Source organism: Rattus norvegicus, chromosome 19 (assembly GCF_021556685.1).
Source record: "Rattus norvegicus strain SHRSP/BbbUtx chromosome 19, alternate assembly SHRSP_T2T, whole genome shotgun sequence".
NCBI lineage: Eukaryota > Metazoa > Chordata > Mammalia > Rodentia > Muridae > Rattus > Rattus norvegicus.
Genome location: NC_141552.1, coordinates 43,394,067 through 43,416,957, shown reverse-complemented (window position 1 = coordinate 43,416,957; position 22,891 = coordinate 43,394,067). Strand labels below are relative to the sequence as shown.

At 40.9% G+C, this 22,891-nt stretch overlaps 1 protein-coding gene across 16 annotated transcripts in view; it reads left to right on the top strand.

Annotated features, from left to right (window-relative positions):
• Positions 1-21,979, top strand: part of Otud4 (OTU deubiquitinase 4) — a 46,743-nt gene extending 24,764 nt beyond the window's left edge. For 15 of the 16 annotated variants that reach the window (XM_087594531.1, XM_087594530.1, XM_087594544.1 and 12 more), the window contains 10 exons: positions 2,109-2,209; positions 2,305-2,494; positions 10,545-10,707; positions 12,199-12,319; positions 13,048-13,103; positions 13,807-13,881; positions 14,653-14,791; positions 15,302-15,556; positions 16,535-16,575; positions 17,142-21,979. In XM_087594531.1, coding sequence (XP_087450657.1) covers positions 2,109-2,209; positions 2,305-2,494; positions 10,545-10,707; positions 12,199-12,319; positions 13,048-13,103; positions 13,807-13,881; positions 14,653-14,791; positions 15,302-15,556; positions 16,535-16,575; positions 17,142-18,356 — 2,356 coding nt within the window. In that variant the 3' untranslated portion in view covers positions 18,357-21,979. 16 annotated transcript variants of the gene reach the window in all.
• The last annotated feature ends 912 nt before the right edge of the window (positions 21,980-22,891 follow it).

The following is a 22,891-nucleotide window of genomic DNA, read 5'->3' as shown; positions in this document are numbered from 1 at the left end:
TTGAATTTAAATCAAATGTTTTGCTTGCTCTGGTATATTTTACAAAATGTTAGTTTTAATGCCTACAGTTTAAAATATATTCTTCCCAGGAGCACTTCGGAATTGATGCGATTATTAAATGGGGATTTGGGAGAACAGGCACTGTAATTCTTTGTTTTCTTAGTGCTGAGTTACCTGCAATCAGTAACCTGTCAGTGTCTGGTGTGATGGTGGACGCCTCAGACAGCAGCATGTAGGAGGCAGAGTCAGATAGATTTCTGAGGCCAACCTGGTCTACAGAATGAGTTCCAGACGAACTAGGCTACATAGTGAGACCTTTAAAAAAAATGTCAGTACTGTCGTGTAGTTTAGAAAATATTACTGACTTATTGCTGTGCCATTTTAATGCAGCTTTTGTTTGAGTTACTGGAGGAAATTCACTAGAGGAAAATGTAGTAAATCACACCTTGACCTTTACTAAGAAAATAAATTTAAATGTATGTGACTGTAAGATGTGTAGTGCGGTGAGTTCCAATATAACCAACACCCATTTTTAGCAACAAATAATTTCTTCTCTATATTTTATATTATTTGTTTGTTTTATTTTTTATTTTAAATTTTCTTGTTTTTGATACAGGGTTTCTCTTGGTAGCCCTACTGTCCTGGAACTCACTATATAGTCCAGGCTGGTCTCAGACTCAGATCCTTTTACCTCTCCCTCCAGGGTGCTGGGATTACAGGCATGTGCCACCACACCTGGCCCTTAATTTTAATCAACTTTTTTTTTTGTCATGTTGTTTTGAAGCAGCATTTCATGTGCCACTCTGCCTGGCTTTCACCATGTCCTTTAATAGAAAAAAAATTAAATGTTTTATGTCAAGTCTGGCTATTATACTATACTGTATGATCCTATCCTATCCTGTGATGTTTTCAAGTGTCTCTTTTTTTTTTTTTTGGTTCTTTTTTTCGGAGCTGGGGACCGAACCCAGGGCCTTGCGCTTCCTAGGTAAGCGCTCTACCACTGAGCTAAATCCCCAGCCCCTCAAGTGTCTCTTAACACTATAAGGCTCTATCTAGTTGCCTTAACTATGGTGCCATTAGGAGGATAGCAGAAGAGCAATTGTTCATTATTTACTTAGTTTTTTGCTTAATTTTTATTTAATTTTCTTATTCTTTTTTTTTTTCCTCTTTTTTTTCGGAGCTGGGGACCAAACCCAGGGCCTTGTGCTTGCTAGGCAAGCGCTCTACCACTGAGCTAAACCCCCAACCCCTTATTCTATTTTTAAAGTTATAAAATTTGAGAGATGTTTGGATCGCTAAATGCTGGTTACACTTCAGTTCTAATGTTTTATTTAAAATTTGTTGTTTTTTTTAACGGTGCTGGGGATTGAACCCAGTGCCTTGGCCATGTTAATAAGGAAGTCTTCATTGAATGACATCTATATCTAGTTTTTCTGACTTATTTTTAATGTAAGGTGTGGTGATATGTGTCTTTAGTCCTAGTACTTGGGATACAGGGGCAGGAGGATCTAGTCTGTTATACATAGCGACTTTTAGGCTGGCCAAGGGTATGTCTCGGGAAAAATGAATTAAAATTAGCACTTCTTTTTGCCCACTCCCCCCATCTCTCTGTCTCTGTCTCTCTCTCTCTCTCTCTCTCTGTTTCTCGTGTGTGTGTGTGTGTGTGTGTGTGTGTGTGTGTTTTGAGACAAAATTTCTCTATAGATCAGGCTGGCCTCTGAACTCAAGAGATAAGAAGTGTATGTTAGCATGCCTGGTTTAAATTGGCAAATGTTGTGTAAGTTGACAGCAGAGTGTCTATGTAAGGTATTAGTTTTAATGTTCTTTTAAAGTGATCCTTTTAGATTCGCTTACTTGGTGTGTATGAGTGTTTTGGCTGCATGTTACAGTGCATGCGTGTATCATGCCTGAGGAGGCCAGAACATTAGATCCTCTGGCACTGGAGTTAAGGTGGTTGTGAGCCACTGTGTGGTGCTGAGAATTAGATCAGGTCCCTTAGAGGAGTAGCCAGTGCTCTTAACTGTTGAACCGTCTGCCTCTCCATTTGTATTTTAGTTCTTATGGAGATCGTGTGAAATTATTAACACACATTTTTGTTTCTTTTGAAGGCAAACACCGAAGAACCTCAAGCCACCTCCCCCAGAAAGCTGGAACACGGTGTCCGGAAAGAAGATGAAAAAACCTAATTCTGGGCAAAATTTCCATTCAGGTAAGTTCACATCAAAGCTTTCTTTAGGGTTATGATGGTAGTTTTTGGAGTTGTTTATGTCAGGGAAACTGTGAGGTCTTTTTCTTTTTCCACAGATACGGATTACAGAGGGCCAAAGAATCTAAACAAGCCAATCAAAGCCCCGTCTGCACTACCTCCTCGCCTGCAGCATCCTCCAGCGGGTGTAAGGCAGCACGCGCTCTCCAGTCATTCTACGGGGCCCCAGTCTCAGAAATCCTCCAGTGAGCATAAGAATCTAAGTCGGGTGCCATCACAGATCACAAGGTAACCTTCCTGAATTGAAGAGATACAGAAGTCGTGAGCTACATTGCTGTGTGTTCCTCCTCCATTACATTCCTTTCTTGGTTACAGGTTCTTGGTCATCTTGTTTATAATGTAGTGTTGAAAAGAAGTGTTGACAGAGTTTTCCAACAGTACAGACTAATACTATAGAGGAATAAGTCTTTATTTCTGAATATTTTGTTCCAGGTGATGGCACACTTTATGGTAGTTCTGTCAGGGTATTTTAACCATTATGGAGAGCAGAATAATAATCTGCAGGAGGCAAGAAGGTAGTAGTTTGGTTAAATATGACTCGGTAGCTGGTATTGTTTCAAACTTTGAGAGTCTGACCCCAAGTGACTTATTCTAGATATATTTAAGTAATTGTTAAACATTTTCCTGCTGATACATAAAGAAGCCACTAAATCAATGCTTTGTAAAGCCCTTGTGACCTTGTTCATAGAGATGGGTTCTGTATATTGAGAAGCTCAGGTAAGGTTTTTGGGGAGGATCTCATTTGGTCTCAGCCACACAGACAGCACAAAGGTCACCAGACTGTTTATTGACGCTGTTTGGTCTTTCTGAGTGGATAACAAATTGCACACCCCTCCCTTTGAAGGACAGTTCTGTGTGCTGACCTTCCTCATACCCTTAGTGCTTCTGTGGGATCACAAGGACCTGTGGTGTCTGCATAGCTCCCTTCTTTATTACGAAAGAAAAAATTGTGGTTGTAGTAGAGGCCATGACTGAATGTACTGCTTGAATGGCTAGCCCAACTAATACAGGCAAGCATAACAATAAGAAAAGCTACCAAAACCAAGGAAAGGACAGAGAGAGACATGTTAGCCATGATGGCCATTCAAGGGTCACTGGAGATTTATCTTTTTATGCAGCTCATTAATTTGACCATCAGTAGTATGCGAAAAATGTTACATGTTAAAGCAGTACATGCTAGGAATGTTAGTAACCAAGATTATGTGTGAGCAGCAAACAATCTTTAGTACTATTTTTGTTAAACTGTTTCTCAGTTCACCCATCTCTTGATAAATTTCTAATATTTTACTGTAATACTAGATTTCTTAGTGATAAAGGTCATTTTTGAGACTTTCTTTGTATTCTAGTAAATATTTTTTGGGACTGGCAACAAAAAAGCTGTCTGAACTCTTAGTTTTGACTTATGTTCTGAAAGTTTTGATGGTGGTAACATCCTTGATATTCAGTTTAGCTCTGCTTAGTAGTAGGTGGCATTGCTATAGATGATCACAAATGGATAATCATAAGCATTCTAAATACTCAGGTAGATGAATGCTAGGGCCATCTCTGTGTTACCTATCATTTCCCCCACCCCACCCCACCCCCAATCTGCTCTTCTGATAGAGTATATAGCCTTTGGTAGGTTTTGAGAGGATGAACTTTTTTGGGTGATGTCTCTTTTGTAGTCTTGACAGGTCTTGAACATACTTTGTAGCCCAGGCTGGCAGTCCTCCTGCCTCTGCTTTCTGAGTGCTGGGGTTGTAAGATATTGGCATGTGCCACTATGTCTGGCTTGAGAGGAGGAGTATTAAGTAGAGGGTTCTGTCTAGTCAGTTCTAGCCATGACCCCTGGGCAACTAAATTACTGGACTAGTACCTCCCCATCCAAGTGCCCCAGGATCTTTTGTGTTGGCTAAGTTCTTGTCTTTAGATTCTTTTCTCTTGCTTTTGAACATTCTCCTTTTTTGAAAATACCTTTCTTTATCTTGCCATTAGAGGTAAATTCAAGACAGTTGGGAGGCTCTTCAAGCTGATTTAGCCATGCTATGTTAGTTTTTAGAGTTGTTACAATAGCATACCAGAAATTAGTCATCTTAACATAATAGAAATTTATTCCCTGACAGTTCTAGAGGGTAGACATGGTTCAGAGGGATTTATTGTCGTGCCCATTGTTGTAAGGCTTTCTGTGAGATCTGTTCCTTGGCTCCATCCTGGCTTTGCCTTTGTGTTTGGAGTTCCTTACTAAAAGGTGACTCATTTTGTTTTCCATATGTGTCTTTGTGCAATTTTTCAAAGCCACCAGCTGGATTGTGTTGGGTTCCTACCTCATTCCTGTTGGTCTCATCTATTTGGATACATCGTAACAGATGTAAATAAACATACACACATTCTGGGAGTTATGTACCTGAGCACATTCTTCTGAGAGTTCAATCCATAGTGTGTTAATTATTCCAATCCCTTATTACTGAAGTCCTAGGGATTAGATGCAGGGTTCATGGATGCTAAGAAGATGCTAATGTTACTTTTTGTTTCATTTAGAAAATATAGGATAAGAAGGTAGTTTATACTGTTGAAGTAACCCCAGCTCTTAACAGACAGGCCAGCCTGGGTAAGACCCTTCTAAGCTTTCAAGCCCAAAAAATATCTAAAGGATTGTCCAGCCCTCTGTAATCTTGTGTGTATTTTCCGAGCGATATCTTTTTTTACTTGTATTAACACTTTTTTGGGTGGGGATAGGGTAGGGTTCAAGACAGGGTTTCTGTATAGCCATAGCTGTCCTGGAACTAGCTCTGAAGAACTCTGAGCTGGCCTCGAACTCGCGGAGATTAAGACCCACATGTTGGAAGGAGAGAATTGACTTGTCCTCTGAGCACAAGCACAAAAAAAGTGCAATGAATTAAAAAAATAAAACTGGCTTGAGTGCTTACTCAGTGAAATAGAACACTTGCTGTTCTTGCAAAGGCCCTGTGTTTGATTTCCAGAGCCTCACCACCTAACTTCCTCAGGCATCAGGCTTGCATGTGGTGCCTAGAAATACATGTAAGCAAAACTCATACACACAAAACAAATCTATAAAGTTCAGTGGAAAAAGTGAAATGTGTAGAAATGTACAAAATCATCACAACATTTTCAGGGTTATCTAATTAGAAGAGTATATCAGGAAGTAAATGTGACTAACAATTCCTAACCATATAGTCAGGAAGTTTAAATTCCTCATCAATGGTCTCATGCTAATTGTCTTAGCACTTCTACTATTGTGATAAAACATTATAACTTTGGAGAAGAAAGAACTCATTTCAGCCCATACTTCCACTGTCCATCCTTGAGAGAAGTCAGGACAGAAACTCAGATCAGGGCAGGAACCAGAAGGTAGGAACTGAGGGAGAGACCATGAAGGCTGCTGCATACTGCCTTGCTCCTCATGGCTTGCTTTGCCTGCTTTGCTATAGACCCAGGATCACCTGCCCAGGGGTGACACCAGCCACCTTAGACTGGGCCCTGAGCCCTCCCGAATGATCACTTGATCAAGAAAATGCTTGATAGATTCATCCATAGGCGCCAGTCTTATGGAAGCATTTTCTCAATCGATAGTCTCTTTCCTGATGATTCTAGTTTGTGTCATGCAGACAAAACTAACAAGGATGTTAATTTGTGACTCTCAGGTTTAAGTCTTATTTAAGTGTAAGATAATTTTCTGCTGTGCTGTGACGTTTGGGTCATGGTAGGTTCTTTCTCTTTAGATGGAAGTCTTACAACATGTCAGCTACTTGTCATTAGCTGCACTTGAAGGTTTTGTTTGGACGCTGACACCTGGCTCCTCTTTCCTTTTGTACTTGGTAGCTTATTCAATGTAGAGTTTACTTTGGACATTACCCTAAAAATCATTCCTGTGGAAAATGATCATCTTTTCATGTAATGAAGCACTTTTTCTATACTGTATAAGGAAGAGTCTTATATATTTGGTTGTGAGCCTAGCCTTTAACGGCTGAGCCATCTCTCCAGCCCAAGGAAGAGTCTTAAACATTTAAAAATAAAATACAGACTGCTAGATAACCTGTTAGAGTTGAATGTGAACCTAGCCTTTTAGGAATTGGTAGAGCGCTCATTTGTTTAATGTGCACAATACTGTGACAGACAACTGTCCAGCTTATTGGACTCTTCTATTAATTAAACACTTGGTGGCATGTACCAAGGTAGGTGAAAAGTTTGGTTGTCAATGTGTAGGAATTGATTGGCAATTGAAGTTAATCACTGATTAGTATGCTTTTTCCAGTTTGTATTAATAGTTAATAGCGGAACTGCTGATGTGGGCCCAAGATGGCTCAGCAGTCAATTGCTGCTTTTGCAGAAGACCCAGACTGATTCCCATTGTCCATGTGGTAGTTTATAACCATCTATAAATTCTGCTCCAGGGAGTCTTGTGCCCTCTTCTGACTTCGTGGGCTCTGAGCATGAATGTGGCTCATATACATTTAGGTATAAGACATTAAAATCTTTCAAAAAAGTATTTTAACAGTGTAGTCAGTGTTTAGCATTTTATATAATTACCTCATTGTCATGAGCCTGATAGAGTTCATCCTGTCTGTGTATATGTAACACATCAATTTTTCAGTTGTTTTGGAAAAAAGGAGCAGTGATAGTGCTGGGTATGATACATTTATGTGGTCTTCTTTCTATCTTCTTTAGTGATACCACTCCTCTGGAGAAAGCACCAGAGATGGGGTTTAACTTTGAGTCAGTCAGTCAGGCCGGCTGGCCTGCCTGCCTGCCTGCCTGCCTGCCTGCCTATCAGTAAGTCAAGAGTGGCTTATAGGCTATAGGCAATCAAATCCAACAATGGCTATTTACCAACAGAAGGTCCAAGGCTCTGGTTGTTCAGTCTCTCATGAGGTTGGGTCTCTCAGCTGGTCTTTAGCATACCCAGGAATCCCAGAGAAGTAGGCTTTAATACCAGTTTTTTAAAAAAAAAAAAAAAAAAAAAAAAAGGATTTTTTCCAGTGAGAGTGACAGCAAAAAGGCAAAGAACAAGCTCACTTCCTCTCGCAGCCTTTATAATAGGCTGATAGCAGAAGGTGTGGCCCATCTTAGTCTTCCCACATCAAAAGATCTGGATTAAAGGTGTATCCTTCTGATCCTTCTGTCTCAAAGATCTAGGCTACAAGTAGGTCTTTGCACTTTGTAAGATTTAAGACTGGGTCGTTCTGGCACATGCCTTTAGTCCCAGCCTTTCGAGCTCCCATGCCAGCCTTGTCTACAGAGCTAGTTCTAAATCAGAGTTCTAAATCAGACAGGACTACACAGAAACCCTGTGTTGTAAAGCCTAACCAACCAAACCACAAGATTTTATTAAGAAAAATCCCTCATAGGTGTGCCTAGCCATTCGGTTTTAGTTAATTTAATGTATTGTCTAATTGACAACCAAGAATATTCAAAAAACCTACCCCTTTTCAAGTTGATACACAATCATATCACCTTAGTCATGTTTAATTTCCAACTGAAATCAGTTATCAGGTCATAATTGCATTAACAGGATGTAAGTATTTTATGTACAGTGTCAAGTGCATTAAACATTCAAACAGGTCATCATTGTAGTTATCACTCAGAACCAAGTGAATTATAAATTTAGAATAAATGGCAATATGCCTTGGGATAGTATTCTGTCTCAAACCTAAAACCCCTGTCATCTCTTAATGACATGTAATAAAGAAATCAAGGAAAGAAAACGTAACACCTGTACAAACACAAAATATCACAGAAACTATTCATGTCAGGCATAATCCTTGTTTCTGCATCTGGTCGTGGGGCCTCAGCTGATATTTCTACCTCCTTTTCTCTCTTACCCTTTCTGTATTTCCTCTACCTTCCAGCAGCACCTCATCCGGTCCTCGCTCCTGATGTGTTTGTGTCCTTTGTCATACTGCTTGGATTAGGCTAACTTTAATCACAGGACATAATTGCACCAAGAGATGGCCTAAAGGATCTGCACTCCAGACATAATCTTTATCTGCATGGTGGAGAAGCAATCCAGTTTCCCTGTGGTAATCTGTACAAACCACCACTCCTAAAATTGGTTATTCCTATTTTAGCCTGTTGGTTTAATGGTTTTAGAAGCCCAAAGTAGCCAAAGGAAGTCTGAGCTTCCAGTTCAATGGAAGTTTGTTGTTTCTCCTGGTAAGAGTGCTAAACCTCTCTGGAAGCAAAATTTTTTGTCCATCAGAACTTAAGGTGATGAGAACAGGAAGCAAACAGTTCCCTAGTGGGTCGGTTAATATGGGGATAGTGAGTGGAACTATCCCTTTTGCACCCCTTGATTTCTTGACTAGTGGTTCTTGGCTATGGGAGAAACTATATTAGATGCATGTGGTGCCTCTGGAGAACCTGCCTCAGGCCCTGGGCTGCTGTCACCTCATTGGCACTTTTCCATCAAGCTAGCAGCTTCATGATGGTGGGGAACATGGTAAGAAAGTGGATTTCATAGTTATGGACCCGTTATCACACTCTAAGGTCAGAAACAGTACTGTTGGAATACCATGATTAGTATCATGAAGCATAGAGGTGAGGCGTTCTCTTAAGTCCCTGGATGGTGGTTTTGTCAGAAACATTATGTGCAGGAAAGGCACATGTATAACAGAGTAAGTATCTACTTCAGTAAGGATAGAGTTGTCCTTTCCACAGGGAAAGTGGTTCAGTGCTGCCAACCTTCCAGGAGGTTGCTGGTGATCCTGGGAAATGTGCTCAGTGTTGGGCTCTGCTCTTAGGAGATGTGAGCCTTGGTGAGCAGCAGTTCATATTGTTGAGCTCATGCATAAACTCCACCTCTGTGTCCACGACCATTTGTTCTCAGGCCCACTGGGCAATGACAGTGACAGCTTGGAAAGAAGGGGCCATCCTGTCTACTTGGTGGCTCCTCAGCTGGTCGGTTAGACGTTTTTAGTTGCCTGAGAATTTGCCCAACAGTGCTCTTTAGAGTCTTTAACCCTACTGGTGTTGAAGAGCTGCTCAGGAGGGTCACTTGTCCTTTTAGATTTAATGTTTCAGTGAGACTACCTGAGGACAGTAATGACTTTATTTATCTCAGAATTAACACAGCGGCACCATAGCACTCTAGTACTTCCCAGTAAGAGTATATTTTATTTGGACAACACTTTTTCCTTAAGCTTTGAATTTGAATTTTGATTTCTTATACAGAAGATAAAAACGATAGAAATGCTATCCATACTGCTCTTTTTAAGAATGCTTGTTTTATCTGCATATATATGCATAATGTGTGTATATATGTGCAAAATATGTATGTATTTGTGTGTGCCTAGTGTCTGAGGCAGTCAGAAGAGAGTTTATCCGATCTCCTGAAACTGGACTTAATGTATTGTGAGCTGCTATGTGGGTATTAGTAACCAAACCCTGCATCCTTTGCACTCCAGCCAGAGAGCTTGACTGCTGAGCTGTCTCTCCAGCACTTCATACTGCTTTTAATGGCTGCAAGCTGTATATAAACGTTAGAATCATCACAAATAATTACTGAGTCTCTAGTGACCTTTCTTTGACGAAAGCTGCATTGAGGCAACAGTGGCAGCCAATGACCCAGCCTGGCTCAGCTCATCGTTTGCAGTCCTTTGCTTTCTCTTTTCCTGTCAGTAGGGAGGAGGATGGTTTTTGTCTCATCTTGCCCTTAGAACAAAACATCATCATGCATTCTCTTCCTTAAACTTTTTTCTATACATTCTAATTCCGTAAGAGAGAGAGAGAGAGAGAGAGAGAGAGAGAGAGTGTGTGTGTGTGTGTGTGTGTGTGTGTGTGCGTGCGTGCGTGCGTGCGTGCGTGTGTGCGTGCGTGCGTGTGTGCGTGCATGTACATGCTGCATGTGTACCACAATGTACATGTGGAGATCAGAAGAGAACTGTAGTAATCATTGCTCTCCTTCACCCATGGGAGGTCTGGGGGGCAAGCCTTGAGTCACTTCGTGGTTCATGTTTTCCTTTATTCTGAGAGTAAATTTTATGATAATATTGGAATGTGTTATAAAGTGTATGAACAGTGCTTATATTTCAGCTTTCAGGAAAACATTTGGTTATTTCTGTACCATGTAGAATGAAGTAGGTTATATTTTATACTTTATTTATTCTGTGCCATTCTGTGAAGTAGCTAGCCTACAATGTTGTGTTTATCTGTTTGCCTGTGGTCTTAAGTGACAAAGCGTCACGGTGCAGCTTGTTTACAGATCATTGTGTGTCTGTTCTCCATACACTTGCCTTTTTTCCCTGAAAGAATGTTTTTTTTTTTTTTTTTTTTTTTTTGACAGAAAACCTGATCGTGAAAGAGCTGAGGACTTTGATCATGTGAGTCGTGAATCTTACTATTTTGGCCTCTCGCCAGAAGAACGCAGAGAGAAGCAAGCTATTGAAGAGTCTCGGCTACTCTATGAGATTCAGAACCGGGATGAACAGGCTTTTCCGGCTCTTTCTGTACGTATATGGAGATCATAAAGGTTAACGGTTAGAAGTCTTAAGGCACTTTGTAGTTACCAGTGGTGGACTTCTATTTTTAAACTGAAAATATTTCAGTATTACATCCACTTTGGTGTGTGATGTGTGCTCATTATCATTGCACTTGAGAAGGAAGAGAAGCCGTGAGTTTAAGGCCTTCCTGGCAGTATAGTGAGATTGTGTGCCAAGATGAAAAGGCAGGAGGAAGCACAGACAGAGCGTGTCATGATCCTGTCTAGAGATGCTACTGAGAAAACCGCTGACAGGTGAGCCGGTGAGTTGGTTTGGTCGCTTAACAGTCCTGAATGCTTCCTTTCAGACTGACTTGTGATCTGCAAGGAAATCCTGCAGACAGAGGCTCTCAGTTGACCATTTGCAAGGTTTTCTGAACACTCAGGAAACTTTGATCACTTGTATATTAAACATACTACACTTGAGTGTTCTCACCGTGTTGTTTTGAGCAAGAAGGAACTTATTCCATGTGTCATTCCCTGGGCTGTACCGGATACTTCTCTGATGAGAGGACTAATCCCCCCATCTGTTGTTGTTTTTTACTTTTTGGGGATATGATCAGAAAGGAGAACTCTTGTCATGTAGGTGAGGGCTCTTAAGTCTTGGCAGATAGTATACGGTGGTAACACTGACTGAAGCAAGGTGGAGTGCTGTTGAAGCCCACTGTGCCACAGGCAAGACAAAACTGCACCCGGTCACTTTTCTCTTTTCTGAAAGAGAAGCTGGCTCAGTTTGAAGCTTATGAGTAGTTCAGTCTGGAGCTTAGGGAGGGATGCAAAAGGTCCCCAAGTCAAGTACAGTCCGTGCTCAGTGCTCCCTCACGAATTTTCATTTGTCTTCACGTAGCTTTGCTTAAAGAAGCTGACGTTAGTACTTTGTTTTTCTCTGCCGAATGTGTAAAGCAGTGCCACTGGGTTTCCTACTCACATTACAGATTTCCATTGATCTGCTGTTGGCTTTGATGGTGGCCTAGGTTTGTTTACTAGAAACTAGAGTAGAAGACTAAGCATTTTTCCTTCTGTGTGATTCATGAAGAGTGCAGTAGTGGGAGTCTAGAACCTTTGGGGTCATTCATCCTGAAAACCCATCCTGTGTTTGGCGCCGTTTGTTGTTTACCAATACTATGTGTGTTCAGAGCTCAGGCGGCTTACTCGTGACTATATCAATTTCAAGATATTAGCTTGGTCAGTGTGATCTCTTGAAAGTGATAAATGAAGTATTAATTTAGCCCAAATGTCTGATTATTTGATACTTAATTTCATAGTAGACTATTAATATAGAACATATAATTGAATGTGGACTTTAGATGATAGCCATAATTACCTATCAGGTAGAGTCTAAGGTATAAAATTATAAGGCTATGAACTTGGAGAGTTTTGATTAGAAGTATGAATGTTAATTTTTGTAGAGCTTGTATATTTATAAAATCTTAATACCAAGTGTGATTTTATTTTAAAGAGTTCATCAGTCAGTCAGTCACCTCAGAATAGCAACGCGTGCGTCCCAAGGAAGTCTTCACATGCGAGGGACAGGAAAGGAAGCATGCGGAGAGTAGATGCAGAGGAACGGAAGGACAAAGGTACACTGCTTTAGCACTGAAGATACACCTCCTACTGTTTAGTCATGTACAGCATTTCTGCAGCTTTATGTAGTCAAGTGAAGGATGACAGGAAGTAATAAATGGAAAGTACAGAAGTACCTGCTAGGAGTCCACCTGCCTGCTGCTCTGCGTATCAGGAGGATGGTCGTGCTCCACTGCTTCCTGTACACTGGCGCATGGCCGCTGTTTCCACACTGAATACGCTGCTGCCCACTGGTCTCTCAGTAGCCACCTTGAATATCTCTGAGTGGGTGTGGCAGTGCTTGTGTTCTTGTAATGCTTCCATAGTGCAGAGTAGAGATGCTGGCAGTGTGAGTCGGTCAAAGAGAAGTCCTAGAGTACTCTCTTTAGATGAAAAGGTGGAAGGGTGAGGTCATTGCAAGAGGTTACATTCATGTAACTTCTGTTACAGAATATTGGGATTCTGTTTTACTACAGTAGTAGTTTCTGCTGACTTTATAGATACAGGGAAAAATTAGTATAAGATTGGGTATATACAAAGTTTGAGATATCAGCTAGTGTATTGTATCTACTATGGATATAAGAAAGGATTTGTGTATTGGCAAAAGATTTAAAATTGTTCATCAGGTGTCATATATTTGACAGTGTAGAAAAACATTCATGTGAGCTAAGACAATATTTGTATTTCTGTATTTAAGTGTATCTGAAGGTTGAGTCTGCCTTTTTTTATTCTTGATCTTTTGCAGACTCTCTACGTGGCCATACTCACGTGGATAAAAAACCCGAGCCAAGCACACTGGAGGTAAAGGTTTTAGATATGTTTAAAACCTTTGCTCACCTATTTGGTGCATGCATGGGTGTGTGCACATCATGGTGTATATGTGGAGAGTAGAAAACAACTTTGTCTCCTGCTACGGGACCCTCAGGGATTGAACTCAAGTCACTAGGCTTGGTGGCAGGCCCCTTAGCTGCTGAGCCATCTCACCAGTTCCAAAAGCTTTAAATGTTAGTTGCTTCTTGTTCTTTAATGCTGTGATAGTATAGCAGGAAGAGATTTGCTAATGAGAATGAGATTGAAAGCACTTAGATATTTATAATTTAATGAAACAAGAAAATGGAAATAGGATGAAGCTTGGGGTCTTTAACTTCCCATTACTTTCTCAGGTTATCTCAGGATGTCTTATCTTAATAGTTGCAAAACAGGGTTTTTCATGTTGTCCTGGAACTCGCTCTGTAGACCAGGCTGACCTCTATCTCAGAGGTCTGCTTGCCTCTGCCTTCCAAGTGCTGGGATGGAAGTCATTCGCCACTCTGTGGGATCTTAGTGTTTAATCTTGAGTACTTTATAGAGAGTGAGGTTTGTACAGGAGATTGTTAATGCTCTTGGAAGTCCTACCCCCCAAAAGAGCTCCCCAGTACTGTGACAGGGATGTGCAGGAGGGGTTCTCAGAGAACTATCCAAAATGCAGATCTCTTAATCAGTGTGACTTTTCCTGCTTTCAAAGATCAGCGATGATAAATGTACAAGAGTTTCATCACCATCTAAGTCAAAGAAAGAGTGCCCATCTCCTGTAGAACAAGTAAGTTTACTGGCCTTGGTATATAGTGTGTCTAGTCTTAGGGTTTCTTTATTCTGTATGTGAAAACATCAGTGTGTAAATGGCAGAATTTATTTCTGACATAATGTAGGTGCTATTAAATTTATTTTATTAATTTTTTCTTTTTTTGGCTTATCCTAGAATGTTGTAAACTTTTCTGGAATGTCATTTTATAGCCATTCCTGTGACTTAATTTGAGTTAAGTTTAGTTGCTAACTTTTATTTATTTTTGTGCTGGTTCAACTGGGAAATTAAAAAGAGCATTAAAAATATCTCTAGAAGTTATGTGCATTGTCACTAATGAATTAGTCTCTGTGCATTTAAAAGGACCAGTAGTTTGCCAAGTAAATGAACACACTTGAGAGTGTTAGCAGACACTTTGGTTCTCAGTCTAAATGGTCTTACCTCTACAGACTTGTTGGCAAAATGAATGTACCCAAGCGTGATTTTTAAAGTTTTGTGTCAGACTGGTTTAGTAGAAAGGAAGCTAAGGACTTCTGTGAGTGATTGTTTTCCCACTTGCCTTCAAAGCTCGTCGTCTCTAACTGCCTGTGACTCCTGCAAATGTGTCAATAGGAAATGCGTTGTGCGTATTCTTGGCTAGTGAGTGAGCGCTGAGACTCACGTGAATAATTATATGCTTAGTTTTAAAGTAGTGCCTTTCATACTTCACTCAAGATAAATTTATTAATAAAATGTGTCAAAGCAAAATGATTTTTTTCTTCCTTTTTTTTTAACCTCCCATTCTTGAAGAAGCCAGCAGAACATATACCTTTGTCAAATCCAGCCCCCCTCCTAGTCTCTCCAGAAGTTCATCTCACTCCTGCGGTGCCTTCTTTACCAGCCACTGTGCCAGCCTGGCCAAGTGAACCCACAACTTTCGGACCAACAGGTTAGAAATTTGGAAAATTTTCCAATCAGTTAGCAACAGTGCCTTCAGATCAGAAGTCTCAGGTTCCTGAGTGGAGCCCTACTGCAGCAGACTGAGTACTTCTGATGGTTCTGGAAGGCGGCCAAGTCCTGTGCATGGCGGTCATTGGGGTGCTTCTGTCATCATGGGGGTGTGATATTTGAGCCGCTTACCCTGTTGTCACATTGCTCTCTTTGGTTGTGTTTGGTCAACAGTGACTGGTGCCACAGTTTGTGTTTCCTCTGTAGGCAACACTGTCACAACTCCTTTCGGGCTCTGTAAGGACTTTGCTTTAGACATTCTATGGGGACTATGCTTAGAAGACATGGACTCTGCTTGTTTCCTGGATCGTTACTAAAGTACTTAGGGTTGCTTACTGTGTACTGCTGTACAAGGTGTACATGCTGTGCAGTACTGTTAATTTACTACAGATATTTCTAGATGAAAATAACATCTTTTTATAGCTTTTGTTTCTTCCCTTGTCTTTCTTAGGTGTCCCTGCTCAGATTCCCATTTTGTCAGTGACACAGACCACTGGACCTGATGCTGCCGTGTCACAAGCGCATTTAACACCCTCTCCGGTTCCTGTGTCAATTCAGGCAGTTAACCAGCCCTTGATGCCTTTGCCTCAGACAATGAGCCTCTATCAAGACCCACTCTATCCTGGGTTTCCTTGTAGTGAGAAGGGAGATCGAGCCATTGCACCACCCTATTCACTGTGTCAGACCGGCGAGGACCTGCCTAAAGGTGAGGCCCTCTCCAGCCTCCAGCTGCTGTTTCCCTCAAGTATACCAGAATTAGTGAGAAAGCCATTGAAGGCGCTCAGTGAGGAACAGTGAGCTGAGGAAATGATCAGGTCATTTGAGTGCTCAGGCCTGTTTTAGCTTGGTAGAAAATGAGCTTTTGTGCTTAGCAAAGCCTCTCATGCTTTTTTGTTTTTTCTTTTCCATAAAAAATTTTGGACAGCTTTAAAATCACTTCTAAGATTTAATTAATTTTAAATAAAGATTTATTTTTTATATATAAGCACACTGTAGCTGTCTTTAGACACACCAGAAGAGGGCATCAGATCCCATTACAGATGGTTGTGAGCCACCATGTGGTTGGTTGCTGGGAATTGAATTCAAGATTTCTGGAAGAGCAGTGGACAGTGCTTTTAGCCACTGGGCCATCCAGTCCAAGTTTTAATTTATTTTATAGGCAGTGTCTCTCTCTAGTCCAGGCTGTGAGCGTATATTCTGCGTCAGTCTCCTGGGTTCTCGGTTTTAAGTATGCACTACCAATACCTGGTTTGAGTTATGGTAATTTTAACTATTTTTCCCTATGTTTTCATTTTGTAATTCTTGAAATCACAATAGAATATATGAAAAGTACAATGTTCATCTGAATTTTTCTCAGATTGATTTTTTTTTTTCTTTTTTTTCGGAGTTGGGGACCAAACCCAGGGCCTTGCGCTCGCTAGGCAAGCGCTCTACCGCTGAGCTAAATCCCCAACCCCTCAGATTGAATTTTAATCAGATAAACTACATTTAAGTTATTTAGGGACTTAGATGTTGATGTGGAGGGAAGTACAGCAGACCTGGAAGCACCATGTAGTAACAGCCCGGTGTTTTACTGCACAGACCATACAGCAGAAAAATGTCTTTTAGAGCTTTAATAGTTGACGTTGGCAGAAAGAAAAGCTTTGGTTATATAATTTTAGTGAAAAATTATTCTTTTTTTCAGATAAGAATATTCTTCGATTCTTCTTCAATCTTGGTGTAAAGGTATTTGCATCTTATCTTTTCAAAGTTAACCTCATCACTATAAATAGTAAAATTTAAAGTATTTAACTCTTAATTGGTAATTTAAGGTTTACTGAATGATACCTATCTAGAACTTGGTTACATTTACCTAGGTCATGCTGGATTATATTGTCAGCTAGTTACATTTTTTCATAATTTTGTTTTTTAATTGAATACCAACAAAGAAAGTATTCAAAGCATTTCTTTCTCATTTTTATCCTTTGTTAAGAGTTCTGAAATGTTAATCCTTGGCTATTAGAGCACTTTGAGGACTCCTAGTTAATGAGCCTTGTTGGAGACTGTCTTGAGTATTTTGTGGCAGGCTAGTGAGTGGCTCTAGCTAAACTGAGAGGCTGAGATGATGCTTCTTCCTTGTAATCTGCATCAGGCCAGGACCAGGGAACAGTTGGTCACCACTGTGGTCCTGTGTGTGTTTTATGTTTTTATGTGCATGAGAGACTTAGCTTAAGCTAAATACTTTTCAGAAAGATGGCTTTTTAACCTCTCGTGTTTCTGTTTGTCCTGCTGTTTTTGTTGTTGTCTTTCAGGCATATAGTTGCCCTATGTGGGCCCCACACTCTTACCTGTATCCTCTGCACCAGGCATACATGGCAGCCTGCAGGGTGTACCCAAAGGTCCCTGTTCCTGTGTATCCTCAGAGTACTTGGTTCCAAGAAGCCCCTCCTGCTCAGAGTGAAAGTGACTGCCCCTGTGCTGACGCCCACTACTCTATGCACCCTGAGGCCAGTGTTAATGGCCAGATGCCACAGGCAGAGATCGGACCACCTGCGTTTTCTTCCCCTCTGGTTATCCCTCCATCTCAGGTGTCTGAAGGTCATGGACAGTTGTCTTACCAACCTGAACTGGAGTCTGAGAGCCCAGGGCAGCTTCTTCACGCTGAGTATGAAGAGTCACTTAGCGGCAAGAACATGTACCCACAGCAGTCCTTTGGGCCTAATCCATTCTTAGGTCCTGTTCCCATTGCACCTCCTTTCTTCCCTCATGTTTGGTATGGGTATCCTTTTCAGGGATTTGTGGAAAATCCTGTAATGAGGCAAAATATTGTCCTGCCCCCTGATGATAAAGGAGAGTTGGATTTGCCTTTGGAAAATCTAGATCTGTCTAAAGAGTGCGATTCTGTCTCAGCAGTAGACGAGTTCCCAGAAGCCAGAGTTGAAGGCGCACATTCTCTCTCTGAAGCAAGTGTGAGCAGCAAGCATGAAGGCCGGGTGGAGCAGTCGTCCCAGACGCGGAAGGCAGACATAGACTTGTCTTCAGGTTCTTCTGGAGTGGAGGGAAAGGCTCACCCCCCTACTCAGATTCTAAACCGAGAGAGAGAGGCTGTGTCTGCTGAACCTGAGCCTAAGAGGACCATTCAAAGTCTGAAAGAAAAACCAGAGAAAGTCAAAGACCCCAAGACTGCTGCCGATGTGCTCAGCTCTGGGGCCAACTCTGTGGATAGATTGCAAAGACCAAAAGAAGAGAGTTCAGAAGATGAGAACGAAGTGTCTAATATTTTGAGAAGTGGCAGATCCAAGCAGTTTTATAATCAAACTTATGGAAGCAGGAAGTACAAAAGTGATTGGGGCTCTTCTGGTAGAGGTGGCTATCAACATGTGAGAGGCGAGGAGTCCTGGAAAGGGCAGCCTAACAGAAGCCGGGATGAAGGTTATCAGTACCATCGACATGTTAGAGGACGCCCTTACAGGGGAGATAGGAGGAGGTCAGGGATGGGAGATGGCCACAGGGGACAACACACTTAATGGCTGGTTGTCGCTCGTACTGTAGAGCTCTAGCCTTTTCTTAGGTGGAATATTTCTGAAGGCTTTAAAATCATTATAATAAAAACCCAAATTGGAACTATCTCCTCCCCTCCCCTTTTCCCCTTAATTTCCTATTCTGATGAGACTTTGGACATAAGTTTAAGGGGCAGATGAATTTTTGGCATTGTGGTTTTTTCTTACTCAGAATCTGTTTATTGGGTTACTGCCCCCATAAGAAGTAAACATGACTTTTAAGTATTTTTTTATAAACAGCTCAATATAAAACATAGACAGTGTTTGATTTTTTTTTCCTTGTGTAAGTTTGATTTAAAACGTTGGAAATGTGTGCTTTTTAGTGTTTACTAAAGTGACAAGAAAATAAAGCATTCAGTACACTATAGATTCCAAAACATAACATTGCACCAAATAGAAATGTATATTTTATTATGCAATGCCTTAGTCATAAACTGGGCTCAAACAATCCTCAGCCTAAAACACTGTTGTCTTTTAATATGCTTCCAACCCAAAGGCCTTTCATCTCAGTATCTGTCAAACTTGAATAACGTCTTCTCTTTACTATTACACACGAGGCAGCCTATTAACCTGTGTCTTAGAATGGTTGTATATAGTTCTTTTAATATCCATAGGGTATATTTTTGAATTTTTTGGTGAGTATTTGTTGAATTTGAGATAGAATACAGTAGCTGTTTAAGAAATAGTAGGAAGTCCAGTGAGACGGCTGTTTCCATCAAGAACTCTAGCACTGCTGTAAATATCATGGTGCCTACTCGAAGGGAATGTAGATGCTATGCATTTTGGAAATAATCTGCATCTGTTAAAACTGCAGAAGTTTTTAATGCCACTTTAACACTAATGCACTGACAGATTCTAAATATTTTGTGAGAAATGTTGAAATGTTTAACCTGATAGGCCTCTCTATAAAGAGTGTTTTGTTTTCCTCCCTGCACCACAAGCTGTGTTTATCACTTTACAGTTGCATGTTCAACTCGTCATAGCTGGAATTACTGTATAAAAAGAACATGATTGTGACTTTAGTCCTTCTCTAGAGATGCTGCTAGCACGTGGTTTTGCTTTGCCTTTTGTAGCTCCTCCCTGTCAGTGCCCTGTCTAGTCCTGCTTCCGGTCTGCAGTATTCACTAGAGGCTCCTTTGCATGTTGCACTCTGTTCTCATTTGGAGATTGGACTCAGACGAGCTAGCACAGTATTCCCTCATCTGTGTTACTTTACAACTGACTGTACTTGTATTTCTTATTTGTACATATCAATGTGGAAATCTACCTTTTTTATGTCGCAATTGTGATCAGGCAGCTCGAGTGCTATGCAAATAGTAGGTAGTAGGTGGTGATTTTCTTTGCATGTTGTGTGTGATATACCCAGCCAGAAATAGATGTGGCTTTTGTTTTGGGGGGCAGATTACTTTTAAAAGCAAATACAATTCACTTGAATTTGACGAACGGAAGCAGACAGGTTTTCTGGGTCCTCTGATAACTTGGGGTGTCTGGCCGCTGTCAGCCAGGCTCAGTGAAGTTCCACTCTACTGTAATGATGGATTTACCTCGTGCCGTTTTAGTTACCCCGTGTCTGTGTAACTGCTGATTTGAGTAGTGATTCGTGTTTAGGAATTTTGTAATGTAGGGCTTTAGAGAGCACTTTGAAAGGTAACATTTTATTATGATGGTGCTAGGTAAAAAAGTTATAGCATGGGATGTGAAGAAAAAATGAGAACCCATTGAAAGGAATTTGTTGTCTGCTTCTAAGCTAGAGTGGTTGTAAAGGTTCTGCTCTGCCAGTGCTTCAGTACCCGTGGCTGAATTATGGATAGATAAGGACTGTAGACGATCTTCTGTCTAGTCCGTGCTTTTTACGTAGAACTGGTTTTATCTAATAGTTTTAGTATGAAAATCGCCTTTTGATGTAATAAGCCAGATTTTAGAGGTTTGATGTGTTTGGTCTCAGTCCAGTGTCTTGTGTTACTGATTTGGGAAATGTTGAACGATAGGACAGGGAAGAATAGTGTCCTTGTGGTCACTTCTTACCTTAGTGATGTGAAGCTCCTGAGGGAAACCAATCACCTTCTGTTTCCCCACTTGACCTCCAGGGCATGATGGATCAGTGATGAAAGAATTGTAGCCTGTGGTACTTTGTTTTGACCTCTGGAATAGAACTCTGACTTTTATAGTTTTAAAATGATCAATCTTTGTATGAAGGTCAGTTTTCTTTCTTTAGGTATCAGAGGATTTTGCCTTATCCTGAGGTCAGACTAGGGCCAAGCAAGCTTTTTCCTTCACATGAACTGTCATATTGTATTTTGACCTTGTTGTACACAAGAAAAGGAGAAAAATGACAGCCAGGAAGTCCTTTGTATTGGCACATGATCTTGATGGGCTACATTCTGAACACACGCTTCCACTGACCAAAGCTCATGTGTCTAGCGTAGGTGCTGTAGTTGGCCCCACCTCTGCGCCTTTCAGTGCTGCTGTTCGTTACTTCCTCAGACATCCTCCATCCTTCCCCCGCACACGCCTTGGCAGCAGGATACTGGCAGCTTATGACCCTCATGTGGTTTCCTGTGAGTCTCTTTCATGGCAGGTCTCTCATACCTGCCTCACCCTGAAAGCAGGTTCCCTGCAGCCCACTCTGCGACAGTCCGTGTGTGCAGACTATCCTTGGACGGCAGTGTTCTCTTTGGCCCAAGGGTAAACTGAATGCCTGTGAACTGCACACGTGCTTGTGATTGACTTGGTGCAATACAGTTCCTTTCTAAACGTTTCTGGTTTAGAGAATACTCAGCCATCTTGGAAACTAGCAATATTTATTTTGCCTCATTTATTTTACCTTCAGTTTTAGATGAGGTGAAGGTTAGGGTACGTAGCAAGGTCCATTCTAGTGTAGCTGAGGAGGAAGCTATACTGTTGCTGTTTACTGTATTTTGCTCCCTAACTTTATGTCTAATTGCTTTTTTAAAATCTTCACAATGGCTCACTTGAGCATATCAATTTGAAAGAGCCAATTTTCTTACTTATTGTCGGCCCTTGGCTCTTCTGATAATTGGGACTTTGTTTTCTAAGTTTGGAGAATCCTGTAAGGGGGTGGGTGCATGTCTTAATGCTGGGAAGCAGCAGCCCTGGGGTTGAATTTACTTGAATGGTTTAAAAAAATTGCATTGTTACAAAGCTAGAAAAAATTTATGTATGAAAAATGATCCTAGCCTTACACTGAGTACAATAATCCTTGTAAGCATGTGAAGATGTGATCTTTGTGATGTTACTTGTAAAGCATATACATATCTATACATATCTTTTGAAGTGTTGAAAGGAATAGTACTTTATATTCTTTATCATACCACTTTTGTAAGTGTTGAATATATTGCTGTTTATTTTTCTATGTTCTGTTTCGTAGCCTTAAGAAGTGTTTCAAACGATCTGAATGTATAAAACAAGTCAATGCCCTACATGGTGTGATGCTGCATTATATATACAACCGTGTGCATATATTAAATTCTGTCTGTTGATTCTGCTTGGGATTCTTTGGTCTTTGGGTAACCCAATAAATATATCACATGTAAATCTGAGGATGAATCTTAGTAAACTCTTGAAAATGACATGGTTTCCATGTATTTTTCATGCTGGAAGATTATTACAGTAAGGGCAACTGAAAGTGGGGTTCATACCTGTGGATGCTGGTTTCCTTTTCTACATTGCAAAGGTTAGGCCAGGTCAGGGAGCTAGCCAGTCAGGGGTGGAACTGTACATGACCTCAGTGTAATTGGCTTTTTACAATGGGATGCCCCATTCCTCTCAGCACTGACGCAGGGATGCAGAATACCTAGGCAGTGATAGGTTAAGGGACTTATGTAGTATTTTTGTGGCCTCCCACACCACGCCTCCTTCCCCAAATAGTTGAGGAATGTGTTTTCTAAGAAGACTGATTGAATTGGAAACAAATGTTACCAGATACGCTGAAGTACTTTGAAAGCTGTCTGCGTAAACATTTTGGGCAGGTGGTCTACTTTGCATCCTTGGCCCTGAAGCACAAGTTTCTTCTGAGGTGCCTGTTGATCATTGTTCATCATTACTTGAATTTACTCAAGAACAGTCCCGTCAGTGCTGGCCTAAGTTATGAGCTTTTCCAGGAAACTGCTTTTCTCAGAAGTAGAATTGAAGACGATACTCAGTGCAAATACTTGATTGAAACATCTCAGTATAGGCAGCAAGCTTTGTGTGTGTGTGTGTGTGTGTGTGTTTTTTCCAGCCTGATTTTAAAAAAAGGTTATGTGCGTGTGAATGAGTTTGCGTGAGTGCTGGTGCCCTGAGGCCAGTTTCCTTCTGCGTGACTAGGCACCTGGAAGAGTGCTACAAGGCAGGGACTGCTTTGTAACTCACATTTTACCTGTCTTTGCCTCAGTGCAAATAATATGCATTCTTGTCGGGTCCATATGTACTCATAAAATAACTTTTTAGTCCAATATACTTAGGTAATATTCTTTCCAGTTTTACCCAGGTCCTCCCTACAT